This window comes from Vanacampus margaritifer, chromosome 1, assembly GCF_051991255.1.
Source record: "Vanacampus margaritifer isolate UIUO_Vmar chromosome 1, RoL_Vmar_1.0, whole genome shotgun sequence".
NCBI classification, from domain to species: domain Eukaryota; kingdom Metazoa; phylum Chordata; class Actinopteri; order Syngnathiformes; family Syngnathidae; genus Vanacampus; species Vanacampus margaritifer.
Window position 1 is genome coordinate 56,079,806 of NC_135432.1, and position 17,063 is coordinate 56,096,868.

At 40.3% G+C, this 17,063-nt stretch overlaps 1 protein-coding gene across 1 annotated transcript; it reads left to right on the plus strand.

The window, feature by feature from the left end:
• The first annotated feature begins 54 nt into the window (after positions 1 to 54).
• ppm1aa (protein phosphatase, Mg2+/Mn2+ dependent, 1Aa) lies at positions 55 to 16,794 on the plus strand. The gene is made up of 6 exons (XM_077555528.1): positions 55 to 454; positions 2,218 to 3,071; positions 3,153 to 3,270; positions 8,194 to 8,305; positions 8,398 to 8,455; positions 14,135 to 16,794. Exons 2-6 carry the CDS (start codon positions 2,235 to 2,237, stop codon positions 14,162 to 14,164), a joined length of 1,155 nt encoding a protein of 384 aa, XP_077411654.1. The 5' UTR covers positions 55 to 454; positions 2,218 to 2,234; the 3' UTR covers positions 14,165 to 16,794.
• The last annotated feature ends 269 nt before the right edge of the window (positions 16,795 to 17,063 follow it).

The following is a 17,063-nucleotide window of genomic DNA, read 5'->3' on the forward strand; positions in this document are numbered from 1 at the left end:
CCTACGTGCTGAGTGAGCGTGTCTTCGGTGTTGAGGGATGATGTCATGTTTTCGAAGGCAACCTGCAACATCCGGGTCCTCTCCGAGTGCCTCTGCTCACAACAGCTAACGGTAGCTAGCAAGCTGTCAAGCTGTCAAGTGGAGAGGCTGGGGCAGACGTTTCAGCTTCCCAAATCCACACGAAAACTAAAACGCTAATATATCCTCGCGGTCGCCTGCTGAGATAATGTAACGCATCAAGGTCGTACCCAAAGAGAAACCTCCGCTCTAGCGCCATTTCTATGCACTGGGTCTTGTGTGACGATTGCTCTTTGCTAGTCGGCTAACCAACCCGAAGCCCACTTTCGTCGCTGGAAGTGAGCCTTCCCGTCCCGGTGTGAACTGCGACCGGTAGCTTCGAGCTTTGGTCACCGCCTCGGCGTCTGTTGCTGACAACCACTATTTTGGACATTCGGTAAGTCATTAAAATGTCGCTCGTTGAGCTGATAACTTGAACGCTTGGCTAGCCTCGTTAGCAAGGGCCGAGGGCTCTCCTTGCCTCGCGCTATGGTAGCATAGCTTAGCTTAGCACAAGTTAGCTGTGAGGGACAAGGGTCAAGGCCCGCAAGTCAGCGAGGCTGCTTGTTTATTTGCTTCGCGCTGCGAAGCTAACGTACATCGTCCATCAAATTATAATTGTTTCACACTCTCAACAGGTTCAAAACTGCAGTGAGTACACCGTTGCGTGTACTGTTGGTTACGTGATATCTGCCCAAATCGCTGTTATCGTATAACTGGCCAGTCCTGTTAGTGAGCGTTAGCTCTGCATGCTAGTAACGAATGCTTAGATTGGTTTTTAATGGCCGTTCTATCGCGATATATTGGTCATTACGAATGTCAGAAATATGTTCGGTTGTGTTTTATTTAAAATCTGCTTGGCAGAGTGGAGCCGTAGCACCACTTTCTAAGTTGAACCTGGCCAGGCAGCGGTGAAAGGGCGTTTCAATGTAGTCCACATTAACAGTGTGCCTAATATGTAGCCAAAACATGTACACAGGCCTTCTATTTTTACAGCAGTGCGGGCTGTCTGAGCGCCAAGTTGCTCGTCTATGGAAGCAAATACGTTTTCATGTTAAATTTGATTTGATTACATCATACAATGTATTCATTTTTTTTTCATGCAATGTGTACAGTACAATTAATTATTTTTCAAATGTGGATCGAAATCGGATTTGTACCAAATGTGACTATGCAGGTGCTCGGGTCATGCTCATCCAGCATACATCATCAAAAACCAAATATGACAGGGTTAACAGACTACTATTTGACTTAAACCCCACTCGAAATACAGTATAAATCAAAGTAGACATTTCTGGTAATATTGATAACTCAGCTACGCAGACGATTCATTTCGTGTGTCAAATGATGTATGCTATGTTGAAATGACATCATCGAGGAATTAATGTCTCATTTCCCTCAAGACACTACCTACTCTGACCTCGCTCCTATGTCAATCTATTCCTGTACTCAATGGAATTTCTAGTGCTAGGCACTAGCACAGAACTTCTCAATTATTTTTTCTCGCGCGCCCACACAGGAAGAATAAAATATTTTGCGCCCAACTTTACGCCGTGACTATAAATAGGATCATTTGTCTATAAAATTGTTGTAAGTACATCTCTGCAGAAGAGCTAATACTACTTGCTTACTCGCTGACAGGGAGAGCGCCACTGCCACCTACTGTAGTGGATGCGCAATTACATTTTATTCTAGTACAGCAACAAAAAAACAAAAAAAACGGTCATCATGTGTGCCCATCCTATTTAAGAACGACTGTGACATGCAAACTGAGGAGTGAGGACCTGAGAAATTGGGATTAGAGAAATGAGATGAGGCCCTACACGTGGCTCATATTTATTTCCGTTAACACTGGGCTACACGATGTTGTTTTGTGTGCGTGTGTGAATGACTCCATAAAAAGATTGAATTTGACAAAAAAAAATTGTGTGTGAACGTAGATCACACACATGCAGGCATGCAAGGAGAACGTGTTTGAGCTCAAGTGCACCTCAGTAGTAGTCAAGAAGTAAACTAGTATCTCAACTAGAGATTTGTACGCCACTGTACTCGAATCGTGACGCTCCTGTTTCAAAGTCCATACAGATGACATACTGCTGCCTGTATACACAGTGCTGCTAGATTGAAATATCAAAACCCATGCCATATGTCTGTCCACAGGTTTCAAGAGGGACACAATGGGGGCATTTCTGGACAAACCAAAGATGGAAAAATACAATTCCCATGGTGAGGGTAACAGCCTGCGCTTTGGGCTAAGCAGTATGCAGGGCTGGCGGGTCGAGATGGAAGACGCGCACACCGCAGTAATTGGCTTGCCTCATGGTCTCGACCCCTGGTCATTTTTTGCTGTTTATGACGGGCACGCCGGCTCTCAGGTGGCCAAGTACTGCTGCGAGCACCTGTTGGAGCACATCACCAGCAACTCGGACTTCCAGAGTGCTCTGCAGGACGACCCCTCAGTGGAAAGCGTGAAGAACGGCATCCGCACGGGTTTCCTGGAGATCGACGATCACATGCGCACCATCTCGGAGAAGAAGCACGGCGTGGACCGCAGCGGCTCCACCGCAGTGGGCGTGATGATATCCCCGAGCCACGTCTACTTTATTAACTGTGGCGACTCGCGGGGACTCCTGAGCCGCGGGGGCGCCGTGCACTTCTTCACGCAGGATCACAAACCCAGCAACCCTCTGGAGAAGGAAAGGATCCTGAACGCCGGTGGCTCAGTCATGATCCAGCGAGTTAACGGCTCCCTGGCCGTGTCTCGGGCCCTCGGCGATTTCGACTACAAGTGTGTGCACGGGAAAGGCCCGACGGAGCAGCTCGTCTCCCCCGAGCCTGAAGTTTATGCAATCGAGAGATGTGAAGGGGATGATGAATTTATTATTCTTGCTTGTGACGGCATCTGGGATGTCATGGCTAATGAAGAACTCTGTGACTTTGTCCGCTCAAGGCTAGAAGTCACGGATGATCTTGAAAGAGTCAGCAATGAAATTGTTGACACTTGCCTGTACAAGGTATGCCACGCTGACCAAAAACGCACCTGTGTGTTGTGCCATCGAGTCTAACCTCTCGGGCCTTTTGTGTTTCTTCCACAGGGTAGTCGGGACAATATGAGTGTTGTTTTAATCTGTTTTCCCGGCGCTCCAAAAGTTTCTCCGGAAGCAGTTAAACGAGAAGCCGAGTTGGATAAGTACCTGGAGTCAAGAGTAGAAGGTAGGCACTTAATTAGCAAATATGTTGACTAGGGATGGAATTAATTTGTGGTGCATTTGAAATGTCAACTCAAATATTGTTCCTTTATATTTACACTTTGGATTGAGTCTACTTATCAGCTCTAACTGAGGCAGTGTCTCAATTATTGCCAGGAAAGGTGTCGTCTTGCTACTAAAATATCGATATCGGATCGATATTGCTTTTCATAGCCCAATATCGATTCATAAAACCATGTTTCAATTTAATACGGCTTTTTCCGGTGAGTTTAATGTGCCCCAGGCGAGCACGTACTCGTTCAAAACCTCGCGTGAGCGTTGTTCAAAGGTGCCCTTCTGTTATTCAGATTACCCCAAACGGAGCTCAGTGCTTACAAAGAAAGGAAACAGCTCAAGCACGAGCTGCTCCGAGCTGCTGATTGCTATATATCTTTAAAAAAAAAAAAGGGCCGCGTTTTAATGCAAGCGGATCGCATCGCGGGTCTCCTTTGAAAAATACACACATGCAAACACACACTGTTTAGACAGATGCATTATGGAAAAGCTTTTTCTTTTTGCAGTAGTTTTAAATGGCTTACCTTAAAGGGATTACACCATTAAGACCTTCCACAGTTAACTATAGGCATGTAATGATGAAATCTTACCTTTGACACAATCGCGATGTAATTTCTTATTTCTTACCCCGGAAGTCAAACGCTCGGTTCAGTAAAACCCGGCCTCTCCTGTGGCTGCCGCGCACCTCTCATGACGTCGTCCGCAACGCCCACGAAACATACAGATAGGTTTTAAGGCGATTTTTTAAAATGGTCTCTAAATTTCACGGGCCGCTAGCCGTTTGCTCACGCTAGCCATCGATTCTTGAATAAACATTTGAAACAAAATGAGTCCTTGCCGCAAGAAATCGCGGAAGAGGAGGTGAGCACAGAGAGGTTAGAGGAAAGGAAGAGGAGGGGGAAAAAAGAAGCACGGTCGCGAACCCACGCCCTGTTGTTTATGAGGCGAGCGCACTATCCACTACACCATCCATTCATTTGAATTCATTAGCGCAAATGTTTTACTTGGATTTTAAGACAGCCAATTGTCATTTTATTGCACTTTGGCATTGCAAATGTAAAGAATAATTTATTGGTTTGAATTCAGTTGGACAGAATGTTTATTGATAAAGGCTTCTTTTGTCATTATCCCATGGTGGGAGGTCTCAGAGAAAGGCGGTGCGGGGGTGGGGCCGCACGCAATGACGTCAAACCGTGCCAACAACTCGTTTTCTCAGGTTGGGAGGGGCTGGTGCTTGGAGAGCAGAATAACCTAGAATTTCTCATGCAGGGGCGAATGGAGGAAAACACAACTTTGGTCATGTTTTTGGTGAGGAATTAGCCTTTTAACATGGCTTAAAGCTCCAAAAAGTAGATTTTTTACGCTGAAGTCCCTTTAACTAAAATTCTGCGCCACATTAGAGCCAAAAGTAGAATCCCGATCGTTTACTGTGCATCCTGCTGCTCTAAATAGTAAATAAGTCATACTACACTATAACTTACACAAAGCTACAGACTACTTCTTCTACTTCCATTTGATGGTTGTCAAATACTTTTGGTTTATTAGCGCTCCCTTCTTTAGCATAGATTCCTAAGACTGAACACAAATAGCCCCCCCCCCCCAAAAAAAAAAGGTAAGGTAAGAAATTGGACATAAAAACACTAAATGTGGATGCATAGTTATGCACTATGAATGTGTCTCTTATGTCAATTTGTTTTCATTTATTCATTAACCACTGGAACCTTAGCATAAAAACCGTCACAGGGATGTGAATGGCGTGATTTGCCAGAGTGTATTTGCCACTTTATTTACATAGCGCTGTAGTTTATTTCAATTATTATTTATTGTTTTGATCATGTTCAATAAAATATACCTGATTAATGTAACTGCATTGGATTCAATTATAAATTTAAATATTCATATTTTTACTAATGCTCCAAGTAAGAGAAATAAGTTTCTAATATGCACTTCTGAAACTTGTCTTCCAAATAAAAGTAAAATTGGTACTGCATGAAATCCTTAACTGAATTGAAAATCAATGTGAATTGTGAATCGAATTGGACACTTCTGAATCGAATCGATTCGATTTTGGAAATCTGAATCGATACTCAGCCCTACTTGCTACTACCATTATGCAGCTGTAAATAGGAAACATTTTGTATATTTTTTTCTTCAATTTCAAACAGTGGCCAGGTGTCTTAATAAAATATGTTTCTGAAATGCTTTTCTCAAATGAACCCACAAGAAGCTGTCAAAATTAATTGACAAGTCATAAATTATCAAATTAATCGACAACAATTTTAATAATCGAGTAATCGTTTGGAGCCAATTTTTATTTGAAATTGTCCAAATCCTCTGATTTCAGCATATCAACAGTACTTGCTCAGGTGGGAAAAATGCATTAGTAATACACTTTAATGCAAAATTAAAATGAATCATGAATTAGTCGATAAATCAATTGAATAAGTGATGGACTAATTGATTCCAAAAACGAACCCACAGATCACACATTATAGTGTACTTAACACCCTCTTTTTCTAGCCTGGCTGAAATGAGCAAGCATGCAAATGAGCTCCCACCAATGCTGGGTCAACACAGCGTATGAGTTCTACGAAGTATGAAGTACTGTTACTGTACTACAATGTACATGCGAGGCCCCATTAATACAGGAAAAGCATCAATTGTATTTTCACTTGCGATGGTACAACTTCATCACGCCACTCTGGAATTATTGTGCATTTGTGTATCGTGTAGTAAGTCTGTCACTTTCTTAACACTCTGTCTAGCCAAGTTTTACAATAAGTGACGCAAGAGAACACACAAACCGAAAACTGCCGTGTGAGACACGTACGCATTCCATTCACATTGTAACAAGGGAGTAACAATTTTCATTTAATGAATCAACAGACATGATTGTGTCATGCGACACACTTACACAAGCATTTGTAAAAATAAACTCCTCCTTCAAATGAACTCCTCCTGCTATGCTAAAACAGGGTTTTTCCTGGCTCAAAATGAGGCAGAGGTGGTGGTATCACCCTGACTGATGAGTGACTACCGATACCAGGTATCGGTGCCAATACCAGTCTTATTTTAAGGTATCGGTACTTGCGGCGGTGACCGATACCATTATGGGCCGTCCTCCTGCAGCTCAGGGACTAGAAATGAGAAATTATGTAAAGTTATATGACTACAAAGTTGCCATTAACTTCCACTAGTACATATTAAATTGTAAATATAATTCAGCGTTGTTAGAAAACACTATCATGTTTATACTGTGTTTTTATGACTTTGGAAATGGCTGAGCCACCTCTGCCTTGCAACCAGGAAATGGGCGTGTGCAACGGTGGCTCCATGATCTCTTTCTTCTTTGGCACATTAAACTTAAAAAAGAAAGCTGCTTTTTCTTCAGTTGTTGCGTCATGTCTTTCCGGTCCACTGCTGTTGTTATAGCCCCTCCATAATGGCGCAACACTGCAACTGCAGTTAACTCATTCACTGCCTTTGACAGCTATAGACGTAAAAAAAAAAAAAAAATCAGTTGAACTATTTCTATTAGTTTAACATTTTTTTCCATTTTTCTTAACAAGAGTAGGAATACCTAGAAATATTTTTTGGGTACATTTAGAACAGATATAAAATTTGTGATTAATCGTGAGTTCACTAGTGAAGTCAATGCGATTAATTACAATTAAAAATTGTAATTGCCTGATGCCCCAAATCTTTAAAAGTCTTTTCTATTGCTTTTTTTTATTTATTACAATTTTTAATATATATATTTTTTTAAAGAAAAGATTATTAAAAATTAGGGGCGTCAGGCGATTACAATTTTAAATCGTAATCGTAATTAATCGCATGACCTCACAAATTTTATATCTGTTCTAATACAATTATTATTTTTTTAAATCTAGGCTTTCATACTCTTGTTAACTAAAGTGGAAAAAAATGTTAAACTAATAGAAGTAGTTAAAATGAATTTTGGACGTCTCTAGCCGTCAATGGCAGGCAGTGAATGAGTTAAAATGCAGCGATATGAGTTGCTCAGGCTTGAGGTGGCAAGCAAATTAGGTGGAGGTGGCCGCCTCTGAATTTTGTACACAGGAAAAACCCTGTAAAAGAAATAAATGGTGTTTTACAATAATACATGGGAGGTTTTGTAAATGCTGAGCACATTTGAACAAGTGGTTTGAATGTCCCATTGCATATGACAGTGGATGTGTGCAGCAAATGACAAGTTGGTGTAAATGTGCATTTCTAAAGAGGTTTCATACACTGCACATATTGGGTTGATTACTATCCAGCAATAAACATCACTGTCAGTTATAATATACTTCTCACTTTGCCGTCATTGTACAAATAATACTATAGTACAATTAAACTATAATACTACTCGCCGTAACAATTTATTTTTCTTTATTCGATTATTCATTCATTCTCCAAACTGCTTATCCTCATTGAAGTTATTTTAATTGCACTTCATTTCTGCTCATTGTTTGTTTCCTTGTTTGGTTGCACCTGTATTACTAATATGAGTGTATATATGTGAATACAATGGTGCCTTTAGATATGGATTTAATTTGTTCTGTGAACAGACTTCTTGACTAATTTGCATGGACAGGAGTGGACTTTTTTTCTTCTTTTTTTTCTTTTTCAGAAAGATCTAAATCTTGCCCACACAAGTACATTTTTCACAATCAGCAGGTCCAGCTGTTAATTAATAATTACCAATCCATTAGACTGTCTGAAAAATCACCAGGTTGAGATGGTTTGTTTTGTAAACTAAATTCAATATGGAGGAAAAAAAAAAGTGAAGGAATGCTACTTTCCACTTCATCCGTAGTTGACCTCGCTCTGGGTGCAAGAAGCTTACATGTGATTTTTCGTTTTCCATCAGACATCCTCAAAAAGCAAGGAGATGAAGGCGTACCAGACTTGGTCCACGTTATGAGGACGTTAGCATCAGAGAGCATCCCCAACCTCCCTCCCGGAGGAGAGCTTGCAAGCAAGTGCGTGACCTTTTTGCGTTTGGAATACACATGAGTGTTGACTCACTATTTGTTAAGCATTCTTCAAAAAAGTTCTATTTTCCCCCCTGCAGACGAAGTGTTATTGAAGCGGTGTACAACAAACTCAACCCCTACCGAAGTGATGACACAGTAAGTATCCCAGTTTGTCACCCCCGAACCCTTGTAACTCATTGAGGCTTTGGCTTTGGTTGAAGTGTGCATGCGTTTTGACATTGTGACCGTAAACATTAACCAACTTTGTGCATGTTAGGCAACACTTTTTTTCGCCCCCCAAGTGCCAAGTAATAGGTCTCAAATGTAATTGGAAAATGATTAACCGTGGGTCAATATTGTGATAACTGCCTCTTTACTAATGTACAAACCTAGAATATATTACTTGTGTTAAGTCCATTTGGATTGATCAATATGCAAAAAGTGCACTAATCCCGAAAGCAATTTGAAGAGCAAATAGGTGAAATTCTGCACGAGTGGTACTTTGAAGGTCGAATGCTGGGATACTGGTTGACTTTTAAAATGTTTTTATAGTTGAGATTAATCTGGTGATTATGTTTGTCGATTAGTCGATGAAACTGATGTTCAAAAAAAAAAAAAGTTTTAACTGCCATCCCTGTATTAAAAAATCGGACATTTCAAAATTGCAGTGCAGAAAATGAGCAAACTTAAATTAATTATGATTCAGATACTGGTTTGTTCTGTAACGTGAGAAAATAGTGAAAAATGTCGATCATTGTTTTCAACAGTAAATGCAAATGTTTTATTTTGATTCAACAACAAGATAATCCATTTGCTTTCATGGAGGACTACTGAGATCTGATCATATTTATTGTAAAGAAGCTAAAAGTCTAAAGATTTTAATAAAGGTATCCAAATGATTAATCGCTTATCAAAATATAGTAAATTCAATAAATTTGCTAATCGATTAGTTGTTAATTTATTGATTAATTGTACCACTATTTTGAGATTTATCATATTTGGAATGGTCTTGTGTTGTCATTTCACAGCCTTAACAAGCTGTACTGATTTGAACATTTGTCATACAAACCTCATGAGTCTCAAATTAATGCAGTAACAACAATACAACACACTTTCAAGTCTTACTTTAACTCTTATTAACTTTAATGAAGAATGAGGAGAGCTAAATTAAAGTTGTATCACTGATGCGTCAAGTTATTGATTTCTTTTCAGATATAACAGCTTCCAATTATAAAACGAAATCAACCCATAATGTAATGCAAAATGCACCCAATGTATTTGCCAACCACGAAAGAAATCAACACCGTTAGCTATAAGAATCTCTGCCAGTGTTCACATTTTCAGTACAGGACCGGGGGTTACTCATGTAGTCATAGGGGGCTACTGGCTGACGGTTCAACACTGGAGGTTCCAGTGTTATAAGCATTGAAAATGAATTTGCATTATCCTGTGTAATGCAAACATTGCAAATGTGTTACTTTGGTCATATAGAATTTGAATATCGATGATTGGTTGTATTTGATATCATCAACTGATTTTCAGTGAACTGAGTCTCAATAGCTGCAAACCTTTTAGCGTTTAACAACAAGAAAACACTAAATACCACATTTGGTAATGTACTGAATTCGGCTCAGCAAAGTCTACTTTCTTCTCAGTTGTATTTTTTCCTTCCAAATATTTGCTTTTGAAGCAAATGTCTTAAATTGACAATCTCCGTATCCACAAATGCTTTATGGTTACATACCGAACGTGCATTGTCCAAAATCCATAGGGAAGAGTTTTAATCCAAATATATCAAGTGGACTTTATATTGGCTGATTTCTACATTTGTTTGCTGTAGAGGGCAGGTCAATCATTAAAAAGTGCACTTTTTTGAACTTTGGTTTTTCATCTAATTTGAGCAAACTGGTCCCTTTGAGGCTCTTACTCGGTTTGATATTTGAAACAAACGGGGAGTGCAAAGTGCACCGGTAACTTCAAGGTTTTAATTTCCACCGAGACTTTCAAGGCTCGAAATATAAAGCGGTGAGCTGGTTTCTAAAGCAGAGCCGATTGATTGCTTGGCCCTGCCTTGGCTTGAAAAAGACCTTGCAAAAATGCTCTCATTTTTTTTGTGTTTTTTTTGTGTGTCTCATCTGCCGTTGGTTTCAATCTCACCACTCTCATAGTGTCATTGTGCTTTCAGAGAAAACTCTTTAAATCTACCCCACATTACATTTTGCGCTAACAGATCGCCGTGATAAGCGAAGCTTTAGTGCAGCAAAAACTATAATGTTTCACTCCGTACATGCCATTGCCAAGTGGTTGACCAACAACTGAGGGATTCATAAAAACACGATGAATAGAATGTACTCCGTATATACACATTGGCCAGCCGTAACATTATGGTCTACTTAGACAATATAACTTCCATTACGAGAGCTGTGTGAAATATTCTGCCTTTACAAAAATGACAATGTTCAGTTTTTGTCCGTGCGTGTACAATACTGGACTCTCAAAATGCAGTGGAGCCTCGAAGCTTGAATGCAGTTCGTTCCAGGGGAGACTGGCCAATACCTGATTTGATCAGCTTCCAAAAACGGTTGACTAATCTGTCGTTTTACAAGTTGAACTGCTATCCAGTCAAACGCAAGAACAGCAGATAATGAAGTCACCCTTAGCACTGACGACGACACCTGGCAGATGCTGCGGGTGATTAGGAGCACGCGTCTGAGATATGATTGTCTTCACTTTAAGCTGACTGCGCGATGTACATTCCGTTCGCCCGTTTGTTATTGTCGCTTTAGGCACATTGTACTGAGCAGCAATGTGTGGACTGCTTTCCTATGTGGCTGCAAGTTCCATTCATCATCATTTATTTAAAAAAAAAAAGGCGGTGGGACTTGATTACAAAAAAACAACTCATTAATTAGAGGCTTGGTAATGAATCCAAGTTCATTTCATTTCAGTTCAACCTGAATATTTGACCCAGTAAGCTATATTTTTCAACTTGAATAGCTTTTGCTCAGTGAATAGACATAAACACAATTATAACTAAACTGTTAATTTTCCATCAGGCTACTACGTACAGAAACAGATTAATGTAATTTTTAACCAAGTGCAATCAGAGGACTATGATTTACCGCTACTGTTCCCAAGGCTCCAACTCCTAGATTCAATTAATGCATGTCTTTTAAAAGTGACACAACACTGCTGAAATAAATATATTCAGTATTTCACAAATCGGAGTACATCGCTCACATTTGTGCAGATCATTAATTCTATATTTTCAGCTTTGATGCAATGAAAAGTGGTTAGTGGAAAGCTTATGTTACAATGTCAACTAATTGTTCCCTCAAAATACAGCCATTACCAGCTAAACCCTGGCAGCAAAAGTGAGCACACCCCAAGTTGGTCCTTTTTCCTCCCTAGTGCCGTGCGACCCGTTAGTGTTACAATGTCTCAGGTGCGCCAAATTTGGTATTTCACCTCTCAAGACTCTCATACTGGTCACTGAAAGTTCCACATGGCAAAGAACACAAGAAGGCTCGCAAACAATTTTTTTGACGACAAGCAGACTGAGGACATGGATTACTGGCACCAAGTCCTGCGGTCTGATGAGACCAAGATCAACTTATTTGGTTCAGATTGTGTCTGGCGGCAACCAGATGAGGAGTACAAAGACAAGTGTGTCTGATCTGTCATGGTCTGAGTGCTGTCAGCATTGGGGAGCTACAGTTAATTGAGGGAACTATGAACGTCAACGTGTACTGTGACAGACTCAAGCAGTGCATAAACCCCTCCCTCCGGAAACTGGTCAATATTCCTACATGATGATGACCCCAAACACCTCCAAGATGACCACTGCCTTTCTCCAGAAGCTGACGATAAAGGTGATGGATAAGTCTCAAGACCTAAACCCTATTGAACATCTCTGGGGCATCCTCGAACAGAAGACCGTAAGGTATATCGATTCGAATATCCGCCAGCTCGTGATGTCGTCATGGAGCAGTAGAAGAAGATTCTAGTGACGACCGGGGAAGTTCCGTGCCCTCCATGTGTCCTCCGTGCAACTCCATGCCCAAGAGCGATAAGGCAGTGCTGGAAAATAATGGTGGCCACACAAAATAGTGACACTTGGGGCAGTTTCACTTAGGGGTGTAGTCGCTTTTGTTGCCAGGGGTTGAGCTATTAATGACTGTATTTTGAGCTATTTGGGAGGATCAATTGAGTACTATTATATAGTTCTCAGTCCTTGCATGTTTTTATAATTTGACTTCAAACACAATTAATTTAGAGAGCTCTCTGAATTCAATTTACAGATGATTTTGAAGCCTGATGAAGAACTTTTACTAGCAAATGTTAGTCTCTTATTTGTGGTGTATCAATTCTACATAAAATCTCTTTGACACCAATAAATGCATTTTAGGGCGTTTTCACCAAAAGAGCATAAAAAATGCAAATGCAGTGGTCCCTTGCTATTTCGCCAATTTATCGCAGATTTTTACCCCCCCATTTTCAATAGTGAGTACCCCATAAAATTCTTTATTTATGCTGCTAGTTTTTGTCCTTTTCTGTAATATTTGATTAAATATAAACAGCTCTTTCTTTCATTCAACACAATCTATTATCCTTTTAATCTAAATATAGAATATTTTTGGTAAATTAAAGGGATTGCGCCACAGTATTTTAAGTCCTTCCACAGTTAACTATAATGCATATAATGATTAAATCTTAACTATGACACCACGGCGATGTAATAAAATAAAAAAAGAGGTGTTTTGCTGTTGTTGTTTTTTTTAACGGTTCAGTAAAACCCCGCCTCTCCCCGTGTGGTTGCCGCTGGTAAACTGGCTGCAGCCTGCTGCTGGACCTCTTCAATTCTTCAATAAACCTTTAAAACAAAACGGCTCCTTGCCGCAAGAAATCGTTGAGGAGGAGGGGAGAAGATGGAAGAAAGAGAGAGGAAAGGAGGGGGGGAAAAAACGGGTCGCAAATCGGGTATCTGCTGCTTACAGGGCGATCTAATTACGATATGGTCCGCGCCTAATGACGTCAAACAGAGACAACAGCTCGTTTTCTCAGGTTGGGAGGGGCTGGTGCTTGGAGAGCAGAATGACCTAGAATTACTCAGAGGGGCGAATGGAGGAAAACAACACTTGGGTGATGTTTTTGGTGAGGAATTGACATGGCTAAAAGCTCCAAAAAGTTGATTTATCATAAGGGTTAAAAAAAAAAAAGTCTTAATTCTTATTAGCAAGTCTATTTTTGCGTGTCTCATTGTTTTTTCTAATGCGAGTATTAAGCCTAGTGGCCTTTGCATTAATTGGTACACACAAAGTAGCTCATAGGTTTAGAAAGGTTGTTGACCTCTGACCTAGAGGCTGTTCAAATTTGGAGGTTCCACTGTGTCTGAATGTTTCTTCTAGGGATGACATTATTAATGAAATAACTAAAAATAATTTGATCATAAAAAAAAAAAAGCCTTGAAGCTTTGCGGGGATCTGGCACTCAAGATGCAGACTTGCTAACGGTTATTAGCTTGTCGACACCCAACTTCACACTCTTATTCCAAGCCCCGCCTTTTAAAGCCGCACACATTCATTGTCGCATATGTTATAGATGATGGCGACCCCAGGTGGACAACTATAGTACTTGCACCTTACACGTTGTTTAATAATGCAAAATCAGTTTATCCAATTAGTGGACATGATAATCAATTGAATTGTTGATAAATGTGCTGTATTTACTTTATTTTCTTTCCTTTGTTGTTGTTGCTGTTGGAATAATGTGATCCGCGATGCATTTGGGCCCCGAGTCTGAAGGGTGTTGTCCTTCCTCTCCTCTCTTGTCAAGGACTCAGCGTCCACAGATGACATGTGGTAACACAGCGTGGCCCCACTAACACAGCCTAGCGTTTACAAACCACCACATCCTCTCAAGACCCACAGCAGCTCAGCCCAGCTCAGCAGTCTGTCTTGCCGTCACTCTGAGCTTTCGGTTTCTAAGAAGGGAATTTCATGGGAGGAGGAGGAAGAGGAAGAGGAGTTGCATGCACACAAACGTGGAGATAGTGCAGCGCCAGTCCACTCTGGAGTTCAGGATCCCCCCCCCCCCCCCCCCCCCGTGTCTTGTCCCTTTTGTGTTCACCTCCTAATAATTCCCTCTAAAGTCAAACATAACAAGTGAGTCCACACGACTTTCTTACCTTCTTTTTTGTTTTGTTTCCAATAATCAGCTTATGTAGTAGGTTTTCTTCTGTTGTTGTTGTTGCTGTAATTAATTTGATTCACATTTCCTTGTGTGCGTTTGTATATTTCTGTTTTTGTGAAGTGCAATTGTCCTGTACAAACAGCCTGTATTTAATGCAGCTTGATTAAGTTTAAAAAAAGAAAAGAAAAAAAAAAAGAAACAAAATGAAAAAGAGAACCTTTTTATGCACTATCTGCCTTTTCCTGCTCTTCTGGAATTTGACCCCAATTACGACATGGCGAACCTTTACCGCTCGTCCTCCACGCTTTGACTTTTCCTCGCTCCTCAGTTTGTCTATGCTCCTTTAAGAAACGGGTAAATTGTATAGTTGACAGCACAGTAAGCTCTCTATATCAAAAAAACATTTACACCCTAATTATGTCCACCCCATGTGCTTTTTCACACACGCACACACACACAAAAAAAAGTTGTTTTATTTTTGTATGTGTTTTTCTGTACATGCTCCAATAATAATAACAGCAAAGTGTGATTTGAAAACAAAAGTCTGACGAGATCCTTGCAAGCGTGCGTGGGTGCTTGTGTGTGTGTGTGTGTGTACGTGCACGTGCACGCCTATTCTTGTATTTGCCACGCGCTTCACACACACACACACACACATCAGGCTGCTTTTTTTTTTGGGGAAGGGAATTACAAAGCTCTATTCTGCCCTTTCCATATCACATTTGTATTCTACGTGTGGATGCTCTTGTCAATGGACATTTATACAGCCAAGTTGGATTGCAGTCCCAAGGACGCGCTTAGTCGGCCTGTTTCTTTTTTTTTTTTTTCTTCTTCTTTTTTCTCCATGCTCGTGCAGTGGTTTGATTTTTCGAACCGCGTTCGTTCAGCTTTATGCCAGCCTTGTGTGTGTGTGTGTGTGTGTGTGTGTGTGTGTGTGTGTGTGCGCGCGCGCGCAAGCTGTTATCTTGCTATCGTTTCTGTGGCGCAACCTCTGACATCACGACTTTTTGTTTTAATTGCGGGAAGTTCTTTGTGTGGACAATTTGGCTGGTCCACACGAGAGGGGTAAAAAAAAAAAAAAACAATGCGTTATTTTAAAGATGATGTTGGACACATTGGACTTATGTGAGCACTTGAGCACTGACTATTTTGACGGTGTGACCACATAGGATCAACTGTTGGCTCAAATACTTTTAAGGTTGTCTTTTTTTCCCTTTTTGTGTGGGGAAAAGGGGGGGGGGCATTCATACCAAGAACAAATCCGCTGATTGTAAAGTGTCATCATGGTTCTGTACAGCACCATTTTAATTTTTTTTGTTTCCTTGGGGTTGTGCTGTGCATCCGAGCCGACACAAGCCAGGCAGGCCACACAGTCCAGTTAGCTGCTAGCGCCAATGATCTGTGTGTGTGTGTGTGTGTGTTCACCCCCTCCCCCTCCAACCCCACCCCTTCTTCGTCATTGACGATACCTGTATCCACTCACGAGGCAGATTCATTTCTTCAAGAGGAAAGGTTTTTCTTTCTCCTTCATTTTCTGCTATTTTATGCTCTAAAATTACTTTGTGGAAATTAATGTATGTATATATTTTTGACTTTTAACATTCAAGGAATAAATATGTTGTTTGAGTTAGATTTTCTTTTCTTTTCACCATGGACAAAAATGGGATTCCGCTTTGTCTTGGGGCTCCTTTAGTTACTATTGAAATCCTTCCTTTCATTGGACAGTTCCAATATAATAATAATAAGAGACTAAAAATGTATTTCTTTCGAAATGACAATCCTAACTCTTATCCTGCTTGCCGTGGGTCACAAATTCTTGGACTCAATTCCTTCCTGAGCCACGTTCTAACCTGCTGTGGTGGCAAAATAGCCTAAAAAAAAAAATGCCGGAAATCTCACCTTACTTTTTAACCACTGGTGGTGCTGTAGATTCTATGATGAAGCAGCTACGTAGCTTAGCGTCATGTGCGTAGATGTAAACTTAACACACAGGGTACAATTTCAAGGTGCCACAACAACAACAACAGATGAATGACAAGCTATTGTGTGATGAACTGTGGCTGGAAGTGAACACTAGTTGTTGTAATTGGCCTTAAAGATAAAGATTATGATGATGATGATGATGATGGTGGTGAAGACAATTGTTGCATGTAAGCAACATGGTTTAAAGGTTGTTAATAATCTTGATAAAGTGGTGGCTCAGTAAAGTATAAATGTCCTATTACTGTGTGTGCGCGTGCGTGTGGGCGAATAACACATTTTAAAAAATGGAGAAAAAGAATAAAACAGACTTACAATCATGAGTTTGGGTGTTTGAATACAGTATTTTAATAATTACATTATAATAGCAATCCATTTAATGGATAAGTGCAAATTGATATTGAGAAAAGTTCACATGGCGTTGTGTAGCGACTGTCACATTTTTTTTTTTTTAAACACATTAAAATAAAAATCCACTTGATATTGCTGTCCTGCTCTTACCACTAAAAAGCCTTCAGGTTTGCTGATTGTAATGAATGAATAACAAAGTGACTGTATTCAGTATCGCTCGTGTTGCAATTAGTTTTTAAAG